The sequence below is a fragment of the Etheostoma cragini genome, chromosome 23 (assembly GCF_013103735.1).
Source record: "Etheostoma cragini isolate CJK2018 chromosome 23, CSU_Ecrag_1.0, whole genome shotgun sequence".
Lineage (NCBI taxonomy): Eukaryota > Metazoa > Chordata > Actinopteri > Perciformes > Percidae > Etheostoma > Etheostoma cragini.
In genome coordinates this window covers 3,875,318-3,891,970 of record NC_048429.1, presented here as the reverse complement: position 1 = coordinate 3,891,970, position 16,653 = coordinate 3,875,318, and the positions used below count along the sequence as shown (strand labels likewise).

General features: G+C 40.4%; 1 protein-coding gene across 2 annotated transcripts; it reads right to left on the bottom strand.

Annotated features, from left to right (window-relative positions):
• Positions 1 to 35: 35 nt before the first annotated feature.
• Positions 36 to 15,739, bottom strand: LOC117938732 (cryptochrome-1-like). Of its 2 annotated transcripts, none has more exons than XM_034863575.1 (14): positions 14,766 to 15,739; positions 9,317 to 9,425; positions 8,808 to 8,950; positions 7,677 to 7,861; positions 7,464 to 7,552; positions 6,615 to 6,755; positions 5,696 to 6,007; positions 4,331 to 4,482; positions 3,643 to 3,845; positions 3,371 to 3,481; positions 2,627 to 2,725; positions 2,440 to 2,499; positions 2,106 to 2,210; positions 36 to 59 (listed from the first exon to the last, which is right to left on the bottom strand). In XM_034863575.1, the coding sequence occupies exons 1-13, from the start codon at positions 14,921 to 14,923 to the stop codon at positions 2,110 to 2,112; spliced, it is 1,863 nt and encodes a 620-aa protein (XP_034719466.1). In that variant the 5' UTR covers positions 14,924 to 15,739; the 3' UTR covers positions 36 to 59; positions 2,106 to 2,109. The 2 variants fall into 2 exon arrangements, with proteins under 2 accessions (XP_034719466.1, XP_034719465.1); XM_034863574.1 differs by lacking the exon at positions 36 to 59 and adding an exon at positions 1,150 to 1,923 and having other exon boundaries at positions 2,101 to 2,210.
• Positions 15,740 to 16,653: the final 914 nt, after the last annotated feature.

Here is a 16,653-nt window from a genome sequence, read left to right as displayed (position 1 = left end):
AAAAAAAAAAAAACCTGGGCGGAGATGAGGTTAACCTGCGCATCTGGCTGCAGAGCCTCCTGAGCCAGAACCCGTTCATCCTGTTGCGGCCGTCTGAAGCCTGGGGGGACAGTCTGGGCTTTCTGAGGGAGCAGGGCTTCACGACAGAGGAGCTCTTCAGTTGATGTGGGCTCTGGCAGCCTGGACGTTTTTGAGGGAACTAAGAAGGACTTTGAAATGAGTTATGTACTCATGTTATCTACTCTTCAACCCTGTAGCTCCCCTCAGATCTGCTGAGGAGTGAATTTTAGAATGTGTTGATATGCTGCTGTAACTCAGGGAGAGTGTGTTGTAGAAACGTTTTGTGAATTGTTTGTGAAATTTTGAGTATCTATACTTTACTGGAGTAATTATTTTACTGCAGACGTTATTTAGAAATTTCCATTGTACTCCACTGTAGACAGATTACCATCTGAGATCAGTTGCATTGTTGTTTTTTTATTACATTATGTGCTTTTACTTTTATACATTAGGTAGTTTTGAAACCAGTACTTTCACACTTTTACTTGAGTAAAAAGCTTGAGTTAATACTTCAACTTCTACAGAAGTCTTTTTATACCTTAGTATCTATACTTCTACGCAAGTAATGAATGTGAATACTTCTAACATCTCGGAATATGACACTTATATGTTTTTGCCTGTGACCTTCATCAGGTTCTATGATCTGATGCTGAGGCCCAGCTGAGGGCTCTTGTGAAAAGAGTAAACGGGCTGTGATGCAAACCTACTCACTTTAACTACGATTTTTATTTGACATTTATGTCAGGGATTATATTCTGACAAACATTGAAATAGCGATGCGTGGAAATGAGTGCCAGTTGCTATATTAAGATCTACTACTGCAATTACCAAAATAATTTTTGGTAACTAAACACAACGTTTAATAAATGCCGCATCTACATTTGTATTTGGAATGTCATTTATAAACATAAATGTCTCTGTGTGTACAGTCTGCCAGGTGCAATGGGATTAGTGATTCACACTGCCATAATCAGGTTTTAGAGTAAAACCAGAGCACCAAACAGGTTTTATACATTGGAAGTCTTTTCTAAAGTGTAAATGTATTACATTACACTGCAGATTTAAAGAATAGGCTGAAACCAATAGTAAATTATATCCAGTTTTAATGAAACAAGCACATTGAGAAGGAACAAGTGTAGCAGTTCTCTCATGTGACACATTTAATGGAGATTATACAAGGATGTTGGGGGGGGGCACCCCATGTAGAATCTGTCTCCCTGTCACCTTTTCTCAGTAGCCTTCTACAAGTGTAACAACTTGATAGTTTACTTCATACTGATATTTCTACAGTGGTGAGGATTAACTAGTACTGAGACGGAGAAAGGTAATGATTAAAACAGCTGATATCTTGGAACAGCTCAAACGGGAGAAAAATGGGAAGCAGACAGGCAGCGACGTTCGTATTAGAACCGATACAAGATTTATCACCATTTGTTTTTGAATGGACGGTCTACAAATGTTTAAATTTTTATTGAAAATGTTACAAAAAAATCAAGATCCATCCACAATGATTTCTCATATAAAAAATATATTGATGGGTCTATGGCTACACAAAGAAAGACACATACAGTATATTCAAATATGTACAAGTTGTATGTGAAATCAGCAAATTCATTATATACACAAGAACTTTGTTCACACAAGAGCAAAGTGCAACAGCCGCTTCACGGATGTCAGTCCACTGGCCGGGTCGTGCAGTCCCCATGATAATATAGTCTTGTGTGTGTGTGTGTGTGTGTGTGTGTGTGTGTGTGTGTGTGTGTGTGTTTAACGACACTTCTCTTGAGCTTGTGTCATTGCAACAATGAATTTAAATAAAAAAACCTTAGCCTTTGTGTTGGCTGTGTACACTGTAAGGAGACAGAAAGGACACACATTTATGAAAAATATATACAACATGTCACTCCTGGTAAATGCAAACTGGACAGTGGAAGACAGATTGAGTTTATATTAGGTTAAATTATAATTTAAGGACACATCCTAAAGAGATTATTTGCATCTTAAAAGGATAGGCCTGTTAAGTTTGGATCACGTTTTTAACTAACCTTCCTAGTGAATGCTCTGTCTCTGGACTTTAGAGCCTTTGCCATTCCCAGAGTCCTCGCTGTGTCGTTTGACAACGGTCTGAGTTGTGCAATGGAGTTCACGTCCTGTAAAAACAAACCGCACAGTTTAGAAAGCCGCTCTGAAAGGACAGTTTTACCATCTCTGTCACTAACTACCAACAGCAGAGGCATAGCTTTGGATAGAAGGCATCAGACTTTAAACCCTGAGTTACAGGCTAGAGATACATCTTCAACCCTCAATTAAATAATTCATCCATTGTATTGAAACAGAGTCTAGGCACCCTTTTCGGTATAAAAGCATAGCCGTTCTCACCTTTCTGAATTATAGGCTCTGTGCCTTGGGCGTAAGACTTCATACTGGTGCCTGCGTAACCTGAAATTCAAGCAAGATTCAAGGATTAGCTGAGGAGTTTAGTTTGCATGCCAACATTAGAGGGAGACAAATATACCAAAACAAAGAAAACAGATGAATGAAAAGTGTAGTAGCTGAGGGTTCTTACCTTGCTGGTGTGTGCCGAAGTTCGTTTGTGGATCGTTCTGCAAGTACATCATGACACCACTTTGTCTCTCTCTTTGGGAGTGAACCGGCATCTGATAGCCTGTAAAAACAGACAAAAACAACAATCAGCTTCTCCTCCAGAGGCCTGTACTACAAAGCAAGATCAACATTCCCTGGATTTATTTCTTTGTTACCCGGCTGCACCTAACAACCACGGCCCCGCATAAGCTGTGTCCTGACGGTGGTTATCAACTAGTTCAATCAACTAGGGGTGTGCAAAAAAAAAATTGATTGTAATTGAAACGCGATTCAAGCTCCACCGATTCAAAATCAATTCATAGAATTTAAAAAAAATTGATTATTATTTAAACTTTTTCTACTGCAATCACATGATAGATATATAGATAGATAGATACTGTATTGATTCCCAAGGGGGAATTCAAGTCCCAGTAACTTACAGGCAACACACACACACACACACACACACACACACACACACACAGGAGAAGTAACTACTTTTACATACTGTGAATCGTTTTGTTAATTGAGAACTGTTTTTGAATCAAAACTCAATATTGAATTGAATCTTGCGCCTAAACATTAGAACTAAATCGATGTGACATTTTCTGAATCGTACATCCCTACGATCAACCCAGGGTTTCTCGATCTAGCGACAAAAGTTCCTCAGGGACGATAGAACAAATTCTCAAGAACCCTGACCTACTGCATGTATTATGGCACTTACGAGATGGCGCTGCAGCATTGTGGGTACCCTCCGCAGACAATCCCATCCCGTATGAGGACATCTCCCCGTTACTGTTAGCATTAGAGGTGGACGGAACTGTAGCCAGAAGGCCTATGGACACAGACAACAGTCGTTTTATACAAAGTATAGTAACTTTACATTGATAAAATCATATTCAATGCAAAACACTACTGTTAGTTATATTAACACTCATCAGCCTTTAGATGTTTGTGAGGAATGACTATCTGTATCTAGTTTTCTAGTGTCCTTACCGAGGCCTCTATAACAGGAGAGCTGCTGGTAGATCTGTTTCATTCGCTCAATGTTGAGACAGCTGGCCTCTGCATGGTTCACCATGGGCTTGGGGTAATGCACTCCAATAACACATTTGGCTGCCTTCTGCACAATCTCTGGGGCGTTCCAGGGATCATAAATATATTTGGCTGGAAACCCTCTCAGAACGGGCAGGTAGCGCCTGAGTGCAGAGATGAAGAGGTTTAGTGAGCATGTAGGGTGGTATAATAAATTCAGTTTAAAATATTATACTATAGATACAATCAGGGCTGGGCGACATGGACGAAATCAAATATCACGATATTTTTGATACCTCTATATCGATACTGCAACAATATTGTGGTATTGACTAATGGTGCCTTTACAACATTTTTATACGATAAGATTTTTGATAAATAATTGTTAGTAATGTGGATATAATGACTAAGTGGGTAAAGGCAAATAACAGAAATGTTACAACAGTCTGGTAAGTTCAGAAAATGACATCACTTTACTGTAATGCACCCTTTGAAACCAGGAAAAGACACCATTAATGTCATATTACGATGACCAAAATCAACAACAATATCCAGTCTCATATCACGATATTGATATAATATCGATATATTGCCCAGTTCTACATACAGTTAAAAAGGTGTCCACGTGCATTGCAGTTTAACAGCATACCGTATGTAATCCCCATTGGGGTCTGTGCGTCGGCCAAAACCCACAGGGCAGTAGCAGTGGAAGAACTGCTGGAAGAAAGAGCTGCAGGAAAGCCACATCCAGCTGCCTGCATTCACACTCCAGTCTGCATCCAGCAGCAGCTCTTCAAACACCTAAAGACACACAAAAAAAGCCTTGTGTTAGCTGAGAAACGCGAGGATTCATATGGGCTGTGCAACATCTGCCATCTCTGAGCTAAGAGGGTTGAGCTCTCATAAACTTCAATGTGAACTAGTCTTTATTTAGTAGTCTCTTTTCGGTGGAATTTCTAACTTACGAACTCATGTTATGTAAGTTGAGACAGTGGTACGCCAGGTCTCATTAAGGTCAGTGTCCAACATAACCCCATAACCTTTACAGGCAGAGAAACACTTAGTGCTTCCATAGATTCAGGAAATCTAGGCAGTTGCATGATGAGGGAATGTTTTTTTTACAGGACCATCCGCACAAATAAGTAAGTATGTTTCTTTGTACAGCACTTACCACAGACAGAGTCACAAAGTGCTTCCCAGGCAAAATATATACATACAGTACTTAAAACAGACCAATAGTCATAAAAAGCACAATAAATTGTAGTACAACACAAAAGTATAAATACATAATACTACAGTTAGCAATGTGGCTAAATGAACACCTGACTAAAAAGATGTGACTCTTAAAATGTGGCAAAGCGTTCCGAAGTCTATGAGCTGCAAACGCTTCGTCACCTTTATTTTCCGCTTAGTACAAGGAACAGCCAGGATGCCCTGATCTGAGGAACTCATAACTGACAACATAAGGGAGCAGTAGATCACTCATGTAAGTGATATGCCACACTTTTGCATCATTCCCAAAGAGAGATAGGTTGAACTAGGCTTTAGTATCTGTGTTTTAGGTTCCTGCAATACCTTTGTATACACTGAAGGTTCAGCTGAACTTAACTACTTGAACCTAACAACTAACCCTAACCCCTCATAAGTTTAAATATGAGTTTAAATACACCTTCAGGAAGAAAAGAAGTTCAGAAGTTGGAATGGCACGTACGCTGTACTGTGTAATTCTAAACTCTCCTCAATTGAGAATTCAAAAAAATCAAAGTTTCCCAAACCTTCTACATTGTGTGAAAATGAGTTGTGCTGCTTTGGAGTTTTTCTGTAACAGTCTTTAGTTAGCAATGCCACAAACAGGAACATAGAATATAATCAAGTATTAGAAGTGGTATTATGGAAAGAGAAAAAAGAAAAAAAAAATCTCCGGATACTTTAATTAAACAGAAGAAAAAAAAAAAAAAAAAAAAAGACATGAAAACATTAAAAATCGATATGATAAGATGTCAACATGCTCTACCTTCATGCCCTCCTCCCAGCCGATCCACAGGTCTCCTCGGGTCAGGAAACAGGCCACGGCATGACGAGCCAGATGGTGGATCCAGCCCTCCTGCCTCAGCTGCGTCATGATGGCGTCGATCCAGGGGAAGCCGGTGCGGCCCTCTGCCCACTTGGCCAGCGCCTCAGGGTTGCGGTCCCACGGGATCTGAACGCAGATGGGGTTACTTTCCATCTTGTCGAAGCAGGGGTTGTTGGTGGCAGCCGTGTAGAAGAACTCGCGCCACAGCAGCTGACCGTAGAGCGAGAGAGGAGGGGAACTGTTCTTCTTCACCTGGAGAAGTGGCAGGACACATGTTATGGTCTTTAGAAATCATATGACCTATCATATATAACGAAGTAGAAAAAAATAGGATGACAATCTTGGTACTGACACCTCTGCATTAGGCAGCAGTAAGTATTAAAGTTCGATTGGACAGTGCCTTGACACATTAAAGCCAATTCAGTTCCATCACTAATTTTCCCACAATAATACTTTATATTTTTAAGACTGTAAACATTTGCATTGTAGACTGAATGTTCAACATCACATCTCAAGAGGGAGCCAGCACAACAAAGCAAGACTGCAGTGGATAATTGACCTCATTACAGAATAAATAGGGGACCACTAGGTGGTGGTGTAAACAACAGGAGCAGTGATCACCCTCGCACATGCTATAGAAGAAGTTCTCTTGACTAAAATGGCAGTGTGCAGAAAGAGGCAGGATACTTTTATATCTTTTGTCTTTAAAGTTGATCCAAAATAACCAAACTGTATGATCCCAAATATGAGACAATCCCTCCTTTTACCAACAGCAGTTTTTGGGCCAAAACATAAATGCAGCCTATTGTTAGATACCAAAATTGTTCATTCATATGTTCAGACGTGTTTGAGGAGTTACCTTCCGGTAGAGGTCGGTGAGTTTGAAGTAGAAGAGGCGACAGGAGAGGCAGCCGAAGCGCAGGTACGGGCTGAGGCCCGTCGGGCTGGCGAGCAGCGAGTTGGAGTTCATTCTGGGGCGCTCAAAGTTGGCTACCCATGCCTGGTGGCAACACAGTGACATAATCAGAAATGAAAATGCATGACAGCATGGTGTCATGTCATCACATTGGACAAGGTTTCTTTTAAGACTGTCACACTCTTTATACACTCTTATACTCTTTATACGCGTTTATACCCACAGCCGTAACCCGGGTATGGTCTTACCCCGGTGAAGTTAATAACCGGGTTATGCCAACTCTCCCCGTATACGTTAACAAGGAAGAATACTTTTCTTCCGGTACAGTAGGTGGCGCACAACTGAACATCTGAACTATGTCAACATTTCACAGACCGATCACTAAACGACTATGTCTCACAGCGCGCTGACGGAGTATGTCCGATTTAAAATCAACTCCCTCGGAGTGGGGGGGCAGTTGAAACAAACCGATCATAGCCCAGTTACCGTGTATACATGCAGGCATACTCCGGTTACTAAAAGAGTTCTCTACCTCTGTTAACTGAGTTATTATTATTATTTTAAGAGGACAGAGGAATGAAAGGGTGTTGTCAATCCAGGAGTGGCCAGGGTAGTGTTTTTCAAAAAATAATGTTAATGTCAATTTTTGTTATTATTTTGTTGTACGAACCTAAATATTATAGTTTCATCTTTTCTTAAATTTTAGTTTGGGTGGGTGGTGATGACAAAAAACGTTAATCACAGCAACAAAAAATTGCTGATTGCTTCTGGCTCTTATCTGATTTGACTGACCTTCCTCTCCAAATGCCTCTCAAGTCGCGTGAGGGCTTCAGTCTCTCCCCCCGGCCACACAGCTGAGGACAGACCTTCAGTATCAAAACCTGCAGGGATCACATCAAAATAAAACACATTAAAATGCAGCCAATAATGTTGAATTTCAGGATGTCATCATGTGTGCATGCTTCATCTGAACCCAAACTAGTGATTCTGTTGGGCCTCACTCACCCAACTCCTCCAAGGAGGGGACGCCAAACTTGTCGTCATGATCTTCGGACAGTGGCGTACTGCATTTCCCCATGATGTCGGCCGTGATGGACTCTGCAGGCCCCTCCACTGCATCCATACGACTGATGAGGGTCTGGAACCGCTTGTAGGTAAGCGGGGACTGACCCCCATTTAACTCTATGATCCTGCGAGGATGAAATGAGCACAAAAAGAGTCAAATACTGGATCTATAACATTTGACTACTCTTTTGCCTTTCTGTATCTTGGAGGGTAAAAAACAAGACACGAGCACTGGCCTGCCTGAGAGTTGTGTAATACCTGAATGTTTCCTACAACAACAAAGCACTTGCTATGTCTCGCTTGTCTCTTTGCTTTCTCTCTCTCCTGTGAAATAGGGCTGCCTTCATGTGCGGTCGGAAGCACTCAAATCTATGAACAATCTGACGGAAAACAGTAACTGTGAAATATCAAGTCTACTTGTGGTTTGTTAGCGAGGGTTTAAGAACACAACAGGACGTCACACAAATGACACTCCTCTTGCCGCACAACCCTGTGGCAAACTGCTTTGTTGTTGTTTTTTGTTGTTGGTCTGAACGCCCCGTAAAGCAGAAGTAGAGTGGTAAGGGCCGACAGTCAGTGTACATTTACTCAAGTACTGTAGTTACTGTAAGCACGAATTTAAGGTACATGTTCTTTACTTGAAATATTGTACTTTTTTCCTCCACTACATTATTCTGACAGCTTTAGTTACCTTACAAATTTTGATTTTCTCACACAAAACACATGTAGTTTATAGAATAGGGGGTTTTATTATGAATTTAACTACCCAACAATATACAAGTCCAGCTAAAATGATTACACGATTAAACACAGAACTGTTTGGATCGTTTCTAGTTGCTACAATGTGAGTATTTGTTTCTATTGAATACTTTTACTATCAATACTTTAAGTCAATTTTCCTGATGATACTTTCATACTTTTACTAAACTGCAATTTCTAATGCAGGACTTTTATTTAGAACAGTCTTTTCACTGTGGTATTAGTACTTTTACTTATGCAAAAGTAATGTTATGTAATGTAATCTAAGTGAAGGATCTGAATACTCTCCCCCCACTAGGGATTGTAACTCACTTGTCCAGGTCATAGAGTGTGTGGGAGATGCGAGCCGTCACCTCCACTCCAGCCTCACAGGCCAGTTTCTTAATAGCTGCATCTCGTTCTTTCCCAAAGGGCTCAGAGTCGTACTCGTAAGACAAACGAGAAATGTTCCACTCCTGGAGACCAGAGAATGAACCAAAGTTAGCTACAGAATAGATTAAACAGGGTTTGCACAACATGTTTAAAGCGCATCGGGGCTAAAAGCTATAGTGGGTAGTTTTTTTTTCCCGTGAGGAATTCAAGGTAATGACAAAAAACTGTCTGCGCATCAACACGGAGGAAAAAAACATAAAATATGATGGACTCTTCAGCAGAGGTAATTATCTTCACTCGAGCCATAGTGAGAAATACAGTGAGAGTTGTGGAGTCTTAATTAGCTTTGTAGCAACTCATTTGGCAATGACTTGAATGTAGCGTACGTTCTTTAATATAAAAAAGTTATGCACTAAAGCTTTAAGCTTCACGGGGGACTTAGCCGTCACCTTGAACAGTCTTGGAAATACATCAGTGGGCTGGCCCCGTATCACAAACAGTCGAGAGTTGAGTTTACGGAGGCTGTAGTCCAAGTCCTCAAGACTCTGAAGTAAGAACCTGGAGGACAACAGGAATAAAGAAAAGGCGGTTAAAAAACACTGACAGCAACAATATAAGACATATGTATAAAAATAAGACATGTTGCAATGTCTTGACCTTAAGAGGAAAGATACATTATGTTACTTGTTTTAAAGTTAATGGATGATTGTTTTTGTTGTTGTTGATTGTTTCACTTGCACTGGTGAAACACGCAAAGCAAAGAATAAGGAGGCGGGTAATGATGCAGTCCATGTAATATGGAGATGATTCAATTTACAATATTAAATATATAAGACAACAGATACGTAATTTTAGGAGTGACAAGTAACCAAAGTAAACATTTTGGATTCCCTACACTCCACTAAATCTACAGACGTTGTGTGCATCCGTGTTTAGTTCAACACGCAGCGAAGGAAAAAGTCTTCATAAACGTCTGCTCAGTGGGGATGAAAATGTGTTGCCAACAAAAGCCGAAAGGGACGGCAATGAGAGAAGAGCAGGTGTGGGAGTGAGCAGAAACCTCTGGACGAGATAATGTCTGTAAGCCAGGGGACACAGGAGGACAAAGGGCCGTCTTAATGGTGGTGAAGAACCCCATTCCTTGTGGATGTGTCCCTGTTGGTTAGATAACAAGTGGGAACATGGGACATTCTGGACAAGTATTAAAGAAACAAATAAATGAAAGCCACTGCTGACACATCAGGGGACACTGTTTTGTTAAAGTTGTTTTTGCTTGCAGCGTGCAGATGTCCAGTTATATAAATTCGGAATAATATCTCCTGACATGAGTTTTTTTCCCTTCGTATGACTATTATTCCTACTGACAAATAACTGCCTACAACATTGACCCCTTGCATCACTTCTGCAGAGCTTAGGGCCTGAAACCAGCAGTAAAAAAAAAGATGACTGTGTTTTGGCAATGCCAAAGCATACAGTATTTCTCGCACTGAGGTGTTACTTTGTTGAACTTTTGCTGTTGTCTGTCTGTTTTGTCTGTTGTCTGTGTGCCGTCTGACAGAACGGACTGTGATACATCACTAAATCATAAAAACAAAGGCAATTACCACAATGGTCTCCTTTTTTTTCATCTGGCTCATTTACTGTAGCTTCTGGCCTACTAAAACACTGACAGAGTTTAGTTTGAGCTCAATTTCATTTTATATATCCAATAGTCTTCAGAATTATATTATAATAGTCTTCGTACGTGACTCGTAACACAGACGTGGTGATATTATGAAGTGTAAAAGTTCTGTCACAAACCAATCATGGTTACGTATCCTCAAGCTTTTGTTGGTGGATATACTCAAATCCTTTCCTATTGGGTATACGCCGTAAACCTGAGTATCACGTAGTCTACACCACTGCTCGAACTCATCCTTAAGATAAGGTTAGATAAGCCAGATAACTTTTCTTCCAACTTTGGTCAGTACAAGGCAGGATTAGCTGGGAGACGTCTTCTAAACGAGGGACACTTATGGAATACCTGCAGAACAGGGCCATGGAAGTAGTTCTTTTGTAGAACATGGGGAACTAGTGGGTGTTGTAGCAGTGCCACCTCGTCTCAGCTAGTTACATAGAAACCGTCCAGAGAACAGCTCACCCGGAAACTGAAGGCAGGACACATTCAGAAACCTGTATCTCACTCAAAACAGCTTGGATAGTGTTTGTTTTTTTTCATTTGTATGCGTGTGGAAGCACCAGAGATACAAAATAACACCCTGGATCCCAGAACAAGTGATTTCCCCCCCCCGCCCAATATGGGCACTTTAAGGCTGAGTCATACAAACAATGGATGAGTCAACCATATGAGTCAACCACATGAGTGTGATCATCATCATGTACACTGATAGGAATTCAAGTTTTAAGCAATTTAGCCGCTCTGAATTACTACTCAGCAACTACTACTACTACTTTTTTTTTAGCATTGGGAGCTAACTTGCTTACAGGGACTGCAGATACAAACGCTACCAACTGCAAGCCGAGTCCACTTAATTTATAAATCTAAATCTATAAATATTATAGAAGGCATGGTGACTTTGTGATTTCTGAACAGAATGAGATTTTCCTAGCCTTTAAAAAACACTTTGCTGATACTGGACATCTATTTGAAAAAGTACACTCAGGGCCCCTGCGTGTTCATGATGATTTTGTGTCAACTATGAAGTGTTTTTTTTTAATTACTTTTCCCATGCTGTCCTCTGACATGGGCGCTCCTGCTTCCCTCCAAATAGTTACAAACACTCTTTTATAGAGCAGCCCTACTCTAACAACATCCTCATGAATATCTTTTAACTGAAAAAAGGACTGTCGTGATTTATGGGCCACCTGCCATAACTCTTCACTCACTCTTTCAAGCATAAAGTTTTAGATCAGTGCTCACGGTTGCGCTACACATCAGAGAAGAGAGACAAAGTAGGTCAAAAAGACGAGAGGAATGGAAGAGGTTCACTCCTAACACACTGACCTACTTGTGCTGCGTGTGGAGTTGTCAGGGGGAGGGAAAGTTATTGTGATTATGTAATCTGCCAGCAGTGAGCCACCATACTCCCTGAGTATTGGCCCCTAGCTCTCAACGACAGGGCTGCTCACTGCTAACTTCATCTATTCAAATGATAACTGAAGTGCAGGAACTTCTAATCACAGAAGCTGCAAGCTTTTCATAGCCTTCAATACAACGACGATGAGGTTTTCTTTCTTTGAGCAATGTAGAGTGTAAGTTACAATATCACAGACCTAAATGTTGTAGAGCTACAGAAATATCACTATGGTCCGAGTATATTAACATTGGTTCTTGTTATGCAACAGAGCCTATGTTTTCATAATTCTTTTACAGGCATAACAGGCTGTTTAATGCAACTGTATGCAAGAGCATCACAAATTCAGTTACATGCCTTACTTAACCTCAACAGGATCTTTTTTTTTTCTTCAGACTTTTAAATTATTTCGAAAAACAAATGGACTACACAGACAAAAACATAATTTATTGATAATATAGAGCACTCCAAAGGTTCTAAAGATGAAAGGTTTTACTTGCGTTTGTGTCTGATATGCGCAGTAAAAATAAAGGGACCGAGCGAATCAGAGAATACTGCCGACTGACTTTGTGTGTGAGCTCTGCGTCACCCCAAGCTGTTGTTGCATAACCATGTAAGCATAACATGGATGCTCCATAACAGGGCAGGCCTTCTGTGATGCTGCCCTACTCTTCCAGTGACGGCATGGGATCAAAATGCAAACCTGCGTGCATAGCAGCCAGGAAAGGAATCAAAAGCATCCCGCGAGACACCTACTGTTCTCTAAACCTCAGGAGCTCTTTCATTCCGCACCTGCATCTGTAAATCTGCTAGCAAACACACTGAAGCACTTTGCTGACTGCGGTACACATTTGTGATGAATAAAGTGTCTAGGTCAGCGACCAAGCTGGGAATGACAAAGATGTTAATTGTTTGTTATAAGTAGATAAAACTTTCCAGTGTCTGCTGATGGGTTACAGGGTTAGGAAGGCGGAGAAAGCCAGTGGGATATAGGTTGGAAGAAACTCCTCTAACCACAACAGCCCCTGCTCTTAGCTCTCTCACATGAGCCTGCAAACCGTCGTATGCATTTTGTGTCACCAGAACCAAACAGCATGTCCCTATCTCATTCAAGTACAGACAGACTTGCTCAATCTCGGGCGTCTTGGTAGCTCACCTGGTAGAGCAGGCGCCCACATGTAGCAGTTTACTCCTCAATGCAGCGGGCGCAGGTTTGACTCCGCCCTGCGGCCCTTTGCTGCATGTCACTGCCCCCCTCTCTTTCTCCCTTTTCATGTCTTCAGCTGTCCTATATAAATAAAGAGCTAAAATGCCCAACAAATAATCTTATAAATAATAATAATTAAATGACAGAATTATTTAAATGATGAGTCTTCACCAATGGAATGTGGACATGCCGGTCAAAGTCACACGCATAGTTTAAACATCCAAACTCACTTAAATTAAGAGTTAAGACTAAAAGAACCTTACATTACTCAGAAAGAGAATTAAGAGATTACAGCAAAGCTTGCTAATGCAGTATTCTCAGCTCTGGCAAACAAAGACTAATTAAGTCCGAGACATTTGCCTATTTTTATCTCAGGACTACATTTTCCAACACATTAGTCACTGCCTAATATCTAATCCCTATTTATACTGCCACAATCTACAAAATGGTTACAGTGCACAGATCAATGAGCTCTGGAACTCTAGGGAACATGTGTAGTGATAAAAGACTTACAGTAACAAAAGAACACTTGCTACCTACGATTTTGGATAACACCATACTTATAGTTTAGCAGGGAGGTGACATTCAGTGCACCAAAATACCCATTACCAATTTGAGATCACCTTTTGAGAAGAAAAAAATTCAAATTATGATTTAAGTGTAATGCCAGCAACTGTTATTTATTTCACCTCATTAATCATGTATCTGAAGGTCTACTTGATGTTTTGTTTTATACTGATTACGGAGTAGACATTACAGTTTAATTGACCACTACATCTCAGGATGTAATAGAGGAGAGGAAACTTATCTGTCCTCTTATTGACTACTTTATAAATAATTGTTCATTCATATGTATTATTGTATTAAGACTAATATCTAAAATGATGTCTGTAATACTGTATATCAGTCTTAATCCAGGTAATATAATTCAAACAGTGTCATAATATTCTGTAATTGATTGCAGCAAATGTTGACAGATTTCTTACATATTTGATAACACTCAAAAAGATTGGATTTTCCTCGTGTGACAATAAACGAAATATACAGTGTGGCAGTCAACATCTAAGGAATACACCTGCTGTATACATTAAAAATGCCACATTTCTTCAACTATTTGACATTACTGCAGACGCTTCATAACGATGCAGTGTTTTGTAACAGACTGGGACAGGTGCCAACGGGCTTAAAGACATGTGCACCACTAAGCATCACTGCTTGTTCATAACAGTTATGAAATATACTGCACTAAAGAGTGAAACAAAATGATCATCAAGGGATTATGGGGGATATGAGCTGAAACTATCTATTATTACGATTATCGCGATATCTGTTGAGTACTTTCTCATTAAATCATTTTGTCTAGAAATTACCAAAAAAACATGAACGACTATAATCATCGGATATTAGCACACACAAAAACATTTTTGAATAAGAAAAGCTAAAATGCCCAGTGCATACAATTTAACTGCAAAAGACGCATGCGATGAGAGTAATGAGTGCCAGGGATTTTATTATAAAAAAGAAATACATAATAGTGGTCTATCCAGATGTGCATGGATCACCGTGAGGAGCTATGTGTACGGTGGCCCATTTTTATGCTTGGCTTGTTTTGCTCACCTCCACCTGTTGATCCCGACGTTGGAAGATCCCGCGAACCAGGGGTCGAGGATGTACACGCAGCGGACAGTATCCGCTCCCAGCAGAGATTCCTTAAGCGCCGGGTTGTCGTGGAGACGCAAGCCCTTCCTGAACCAGTGGATCGTATTAATGACCATTACTCAACTGGATGAGTCCTTTTATCCCTTTTTGTATTTCAAAAACAGTCTTTTTGTGCTCACTTCACTATTGCTCAGATTCACTGTTAAAATGGTATCCAAGAAAGAAGAAACTAGGTCACTGGGAATCCAAATTTCTTAAGTGCGTGTGCTATGTTAGCTTGTATGCTATATTAGCTTGTATGCTATTGTAGCATACAACTCGTTGTTTTCAATGATGCAGTCCAAGTTTTCAATTAACCTTGCTCTAACAGAAGTTTCTCCATTATGTCGAAGAATTTAAAAACCGTTGGCCGATGAACCATTTGGGCACGAGACCGGCAATGTGAGAAGCAACCTGGCGGGCTTTAGGACCCGATTCGCTGACGTGCAGTAACCTCGTTTTGTGTTGTATAACTTATTTTTCCCGAATAATGAAAAAAAAGCTTGTAGAACTAGACGTACAAAAACGCTATTACAGACCTGCACCCTAGAAACAGTATCTATGTATACTTAAGTAACAGAGTAATTAGCTACTAAGTATTTGAAGGTAGTTGTTGCTGAAAACGAGCAGAAGATACCGTTGCCAGATCCGACTGCTCCCCACCGTGAATACACGTTACAGGGTAAAGCTGGTTATGTAAAAACCGTTTTTGCGATAATGTCCAAATCGTCGCCGTAAGGCTAACTGAACAAACACAGAGCTGTTAAAAATCCTTTTCTGTTCCGTGTGAGTCGTCTTCTTTACTCTCGATCGGATGTTTTAAGTCAATTTTCGTCCACGAACAGTTGTTCAGTCTCCTCGCCGTTTCACCCACAGCCGTGACTCCGACAACACAGAGACGTACATAAGCTATGAGCTTTGTGATTGGTCCAGCCCGCTGTGGGCGTTTCCTCAGCATGGTCACGTTTCTGCAGCGTGCGCATTCTCCTTACCAAATGGCTTAGGAGAAGCGAGACAGATTACATGAAACGTTAATATACTTGTGGTCATCATAACCTGCAAGTTTAAACTGTTGTAAGCACTCCTCCGGTATTTAGTTGTTTTATACTACAAGTATAATAAGTTAATAACATAAGAATAAACATATAAATATTTGCATAAGATGTGCAAATACACTAAGAAGACTTTCTGTTTGTGTAAAAACGTAAGACTTTAAACAAACCGCCAGCCTGTAGAGTTGACTGGCTTGTTTAGCATAAAACAACCCGGATAAGCACATGAAGTCAGGCATGGGCGGCGGTCACGGGTGCTCACGGGTGGGTGTACGTGTCTGTCCGTGTGTCGTCAGAACGCTTGTAGGAGTAGCTGACGCACTTTATGTCAAAGCGTTGAATTTGCCCCACTTCCAGACGGAAGTCAGTTGCGCGGTTAAAAGCTGTGATAAAGCCCAATTATAATAAAATATTTTTAAAACCGACCTTCACACAGCAAATAGCCTTCTATGTTCAGAAGTTGGCCCTTGATCTAGTGAAAATGATAGCCTAAGTTTGCATTTTAGATGAGCTGTTCGACCTTATGCAGTAAATCGAGGCTCAAAACCTTTCTGTTTGCCACTGCCTTTTATTCAATTTGTACTTCGAACTTTGTATCTTATTTATCTTTTCTCATATATTTAGAAAAGTACATTTTCTTATTAATACTTGTGTTCCTTACACGTCTTCTCTTAATGCCATTATGTGATTTATAAAACACTGGTAATTGAATTGCTTGCAATATGTATTCTTATCTAGTGAAGTGTATGTAATTC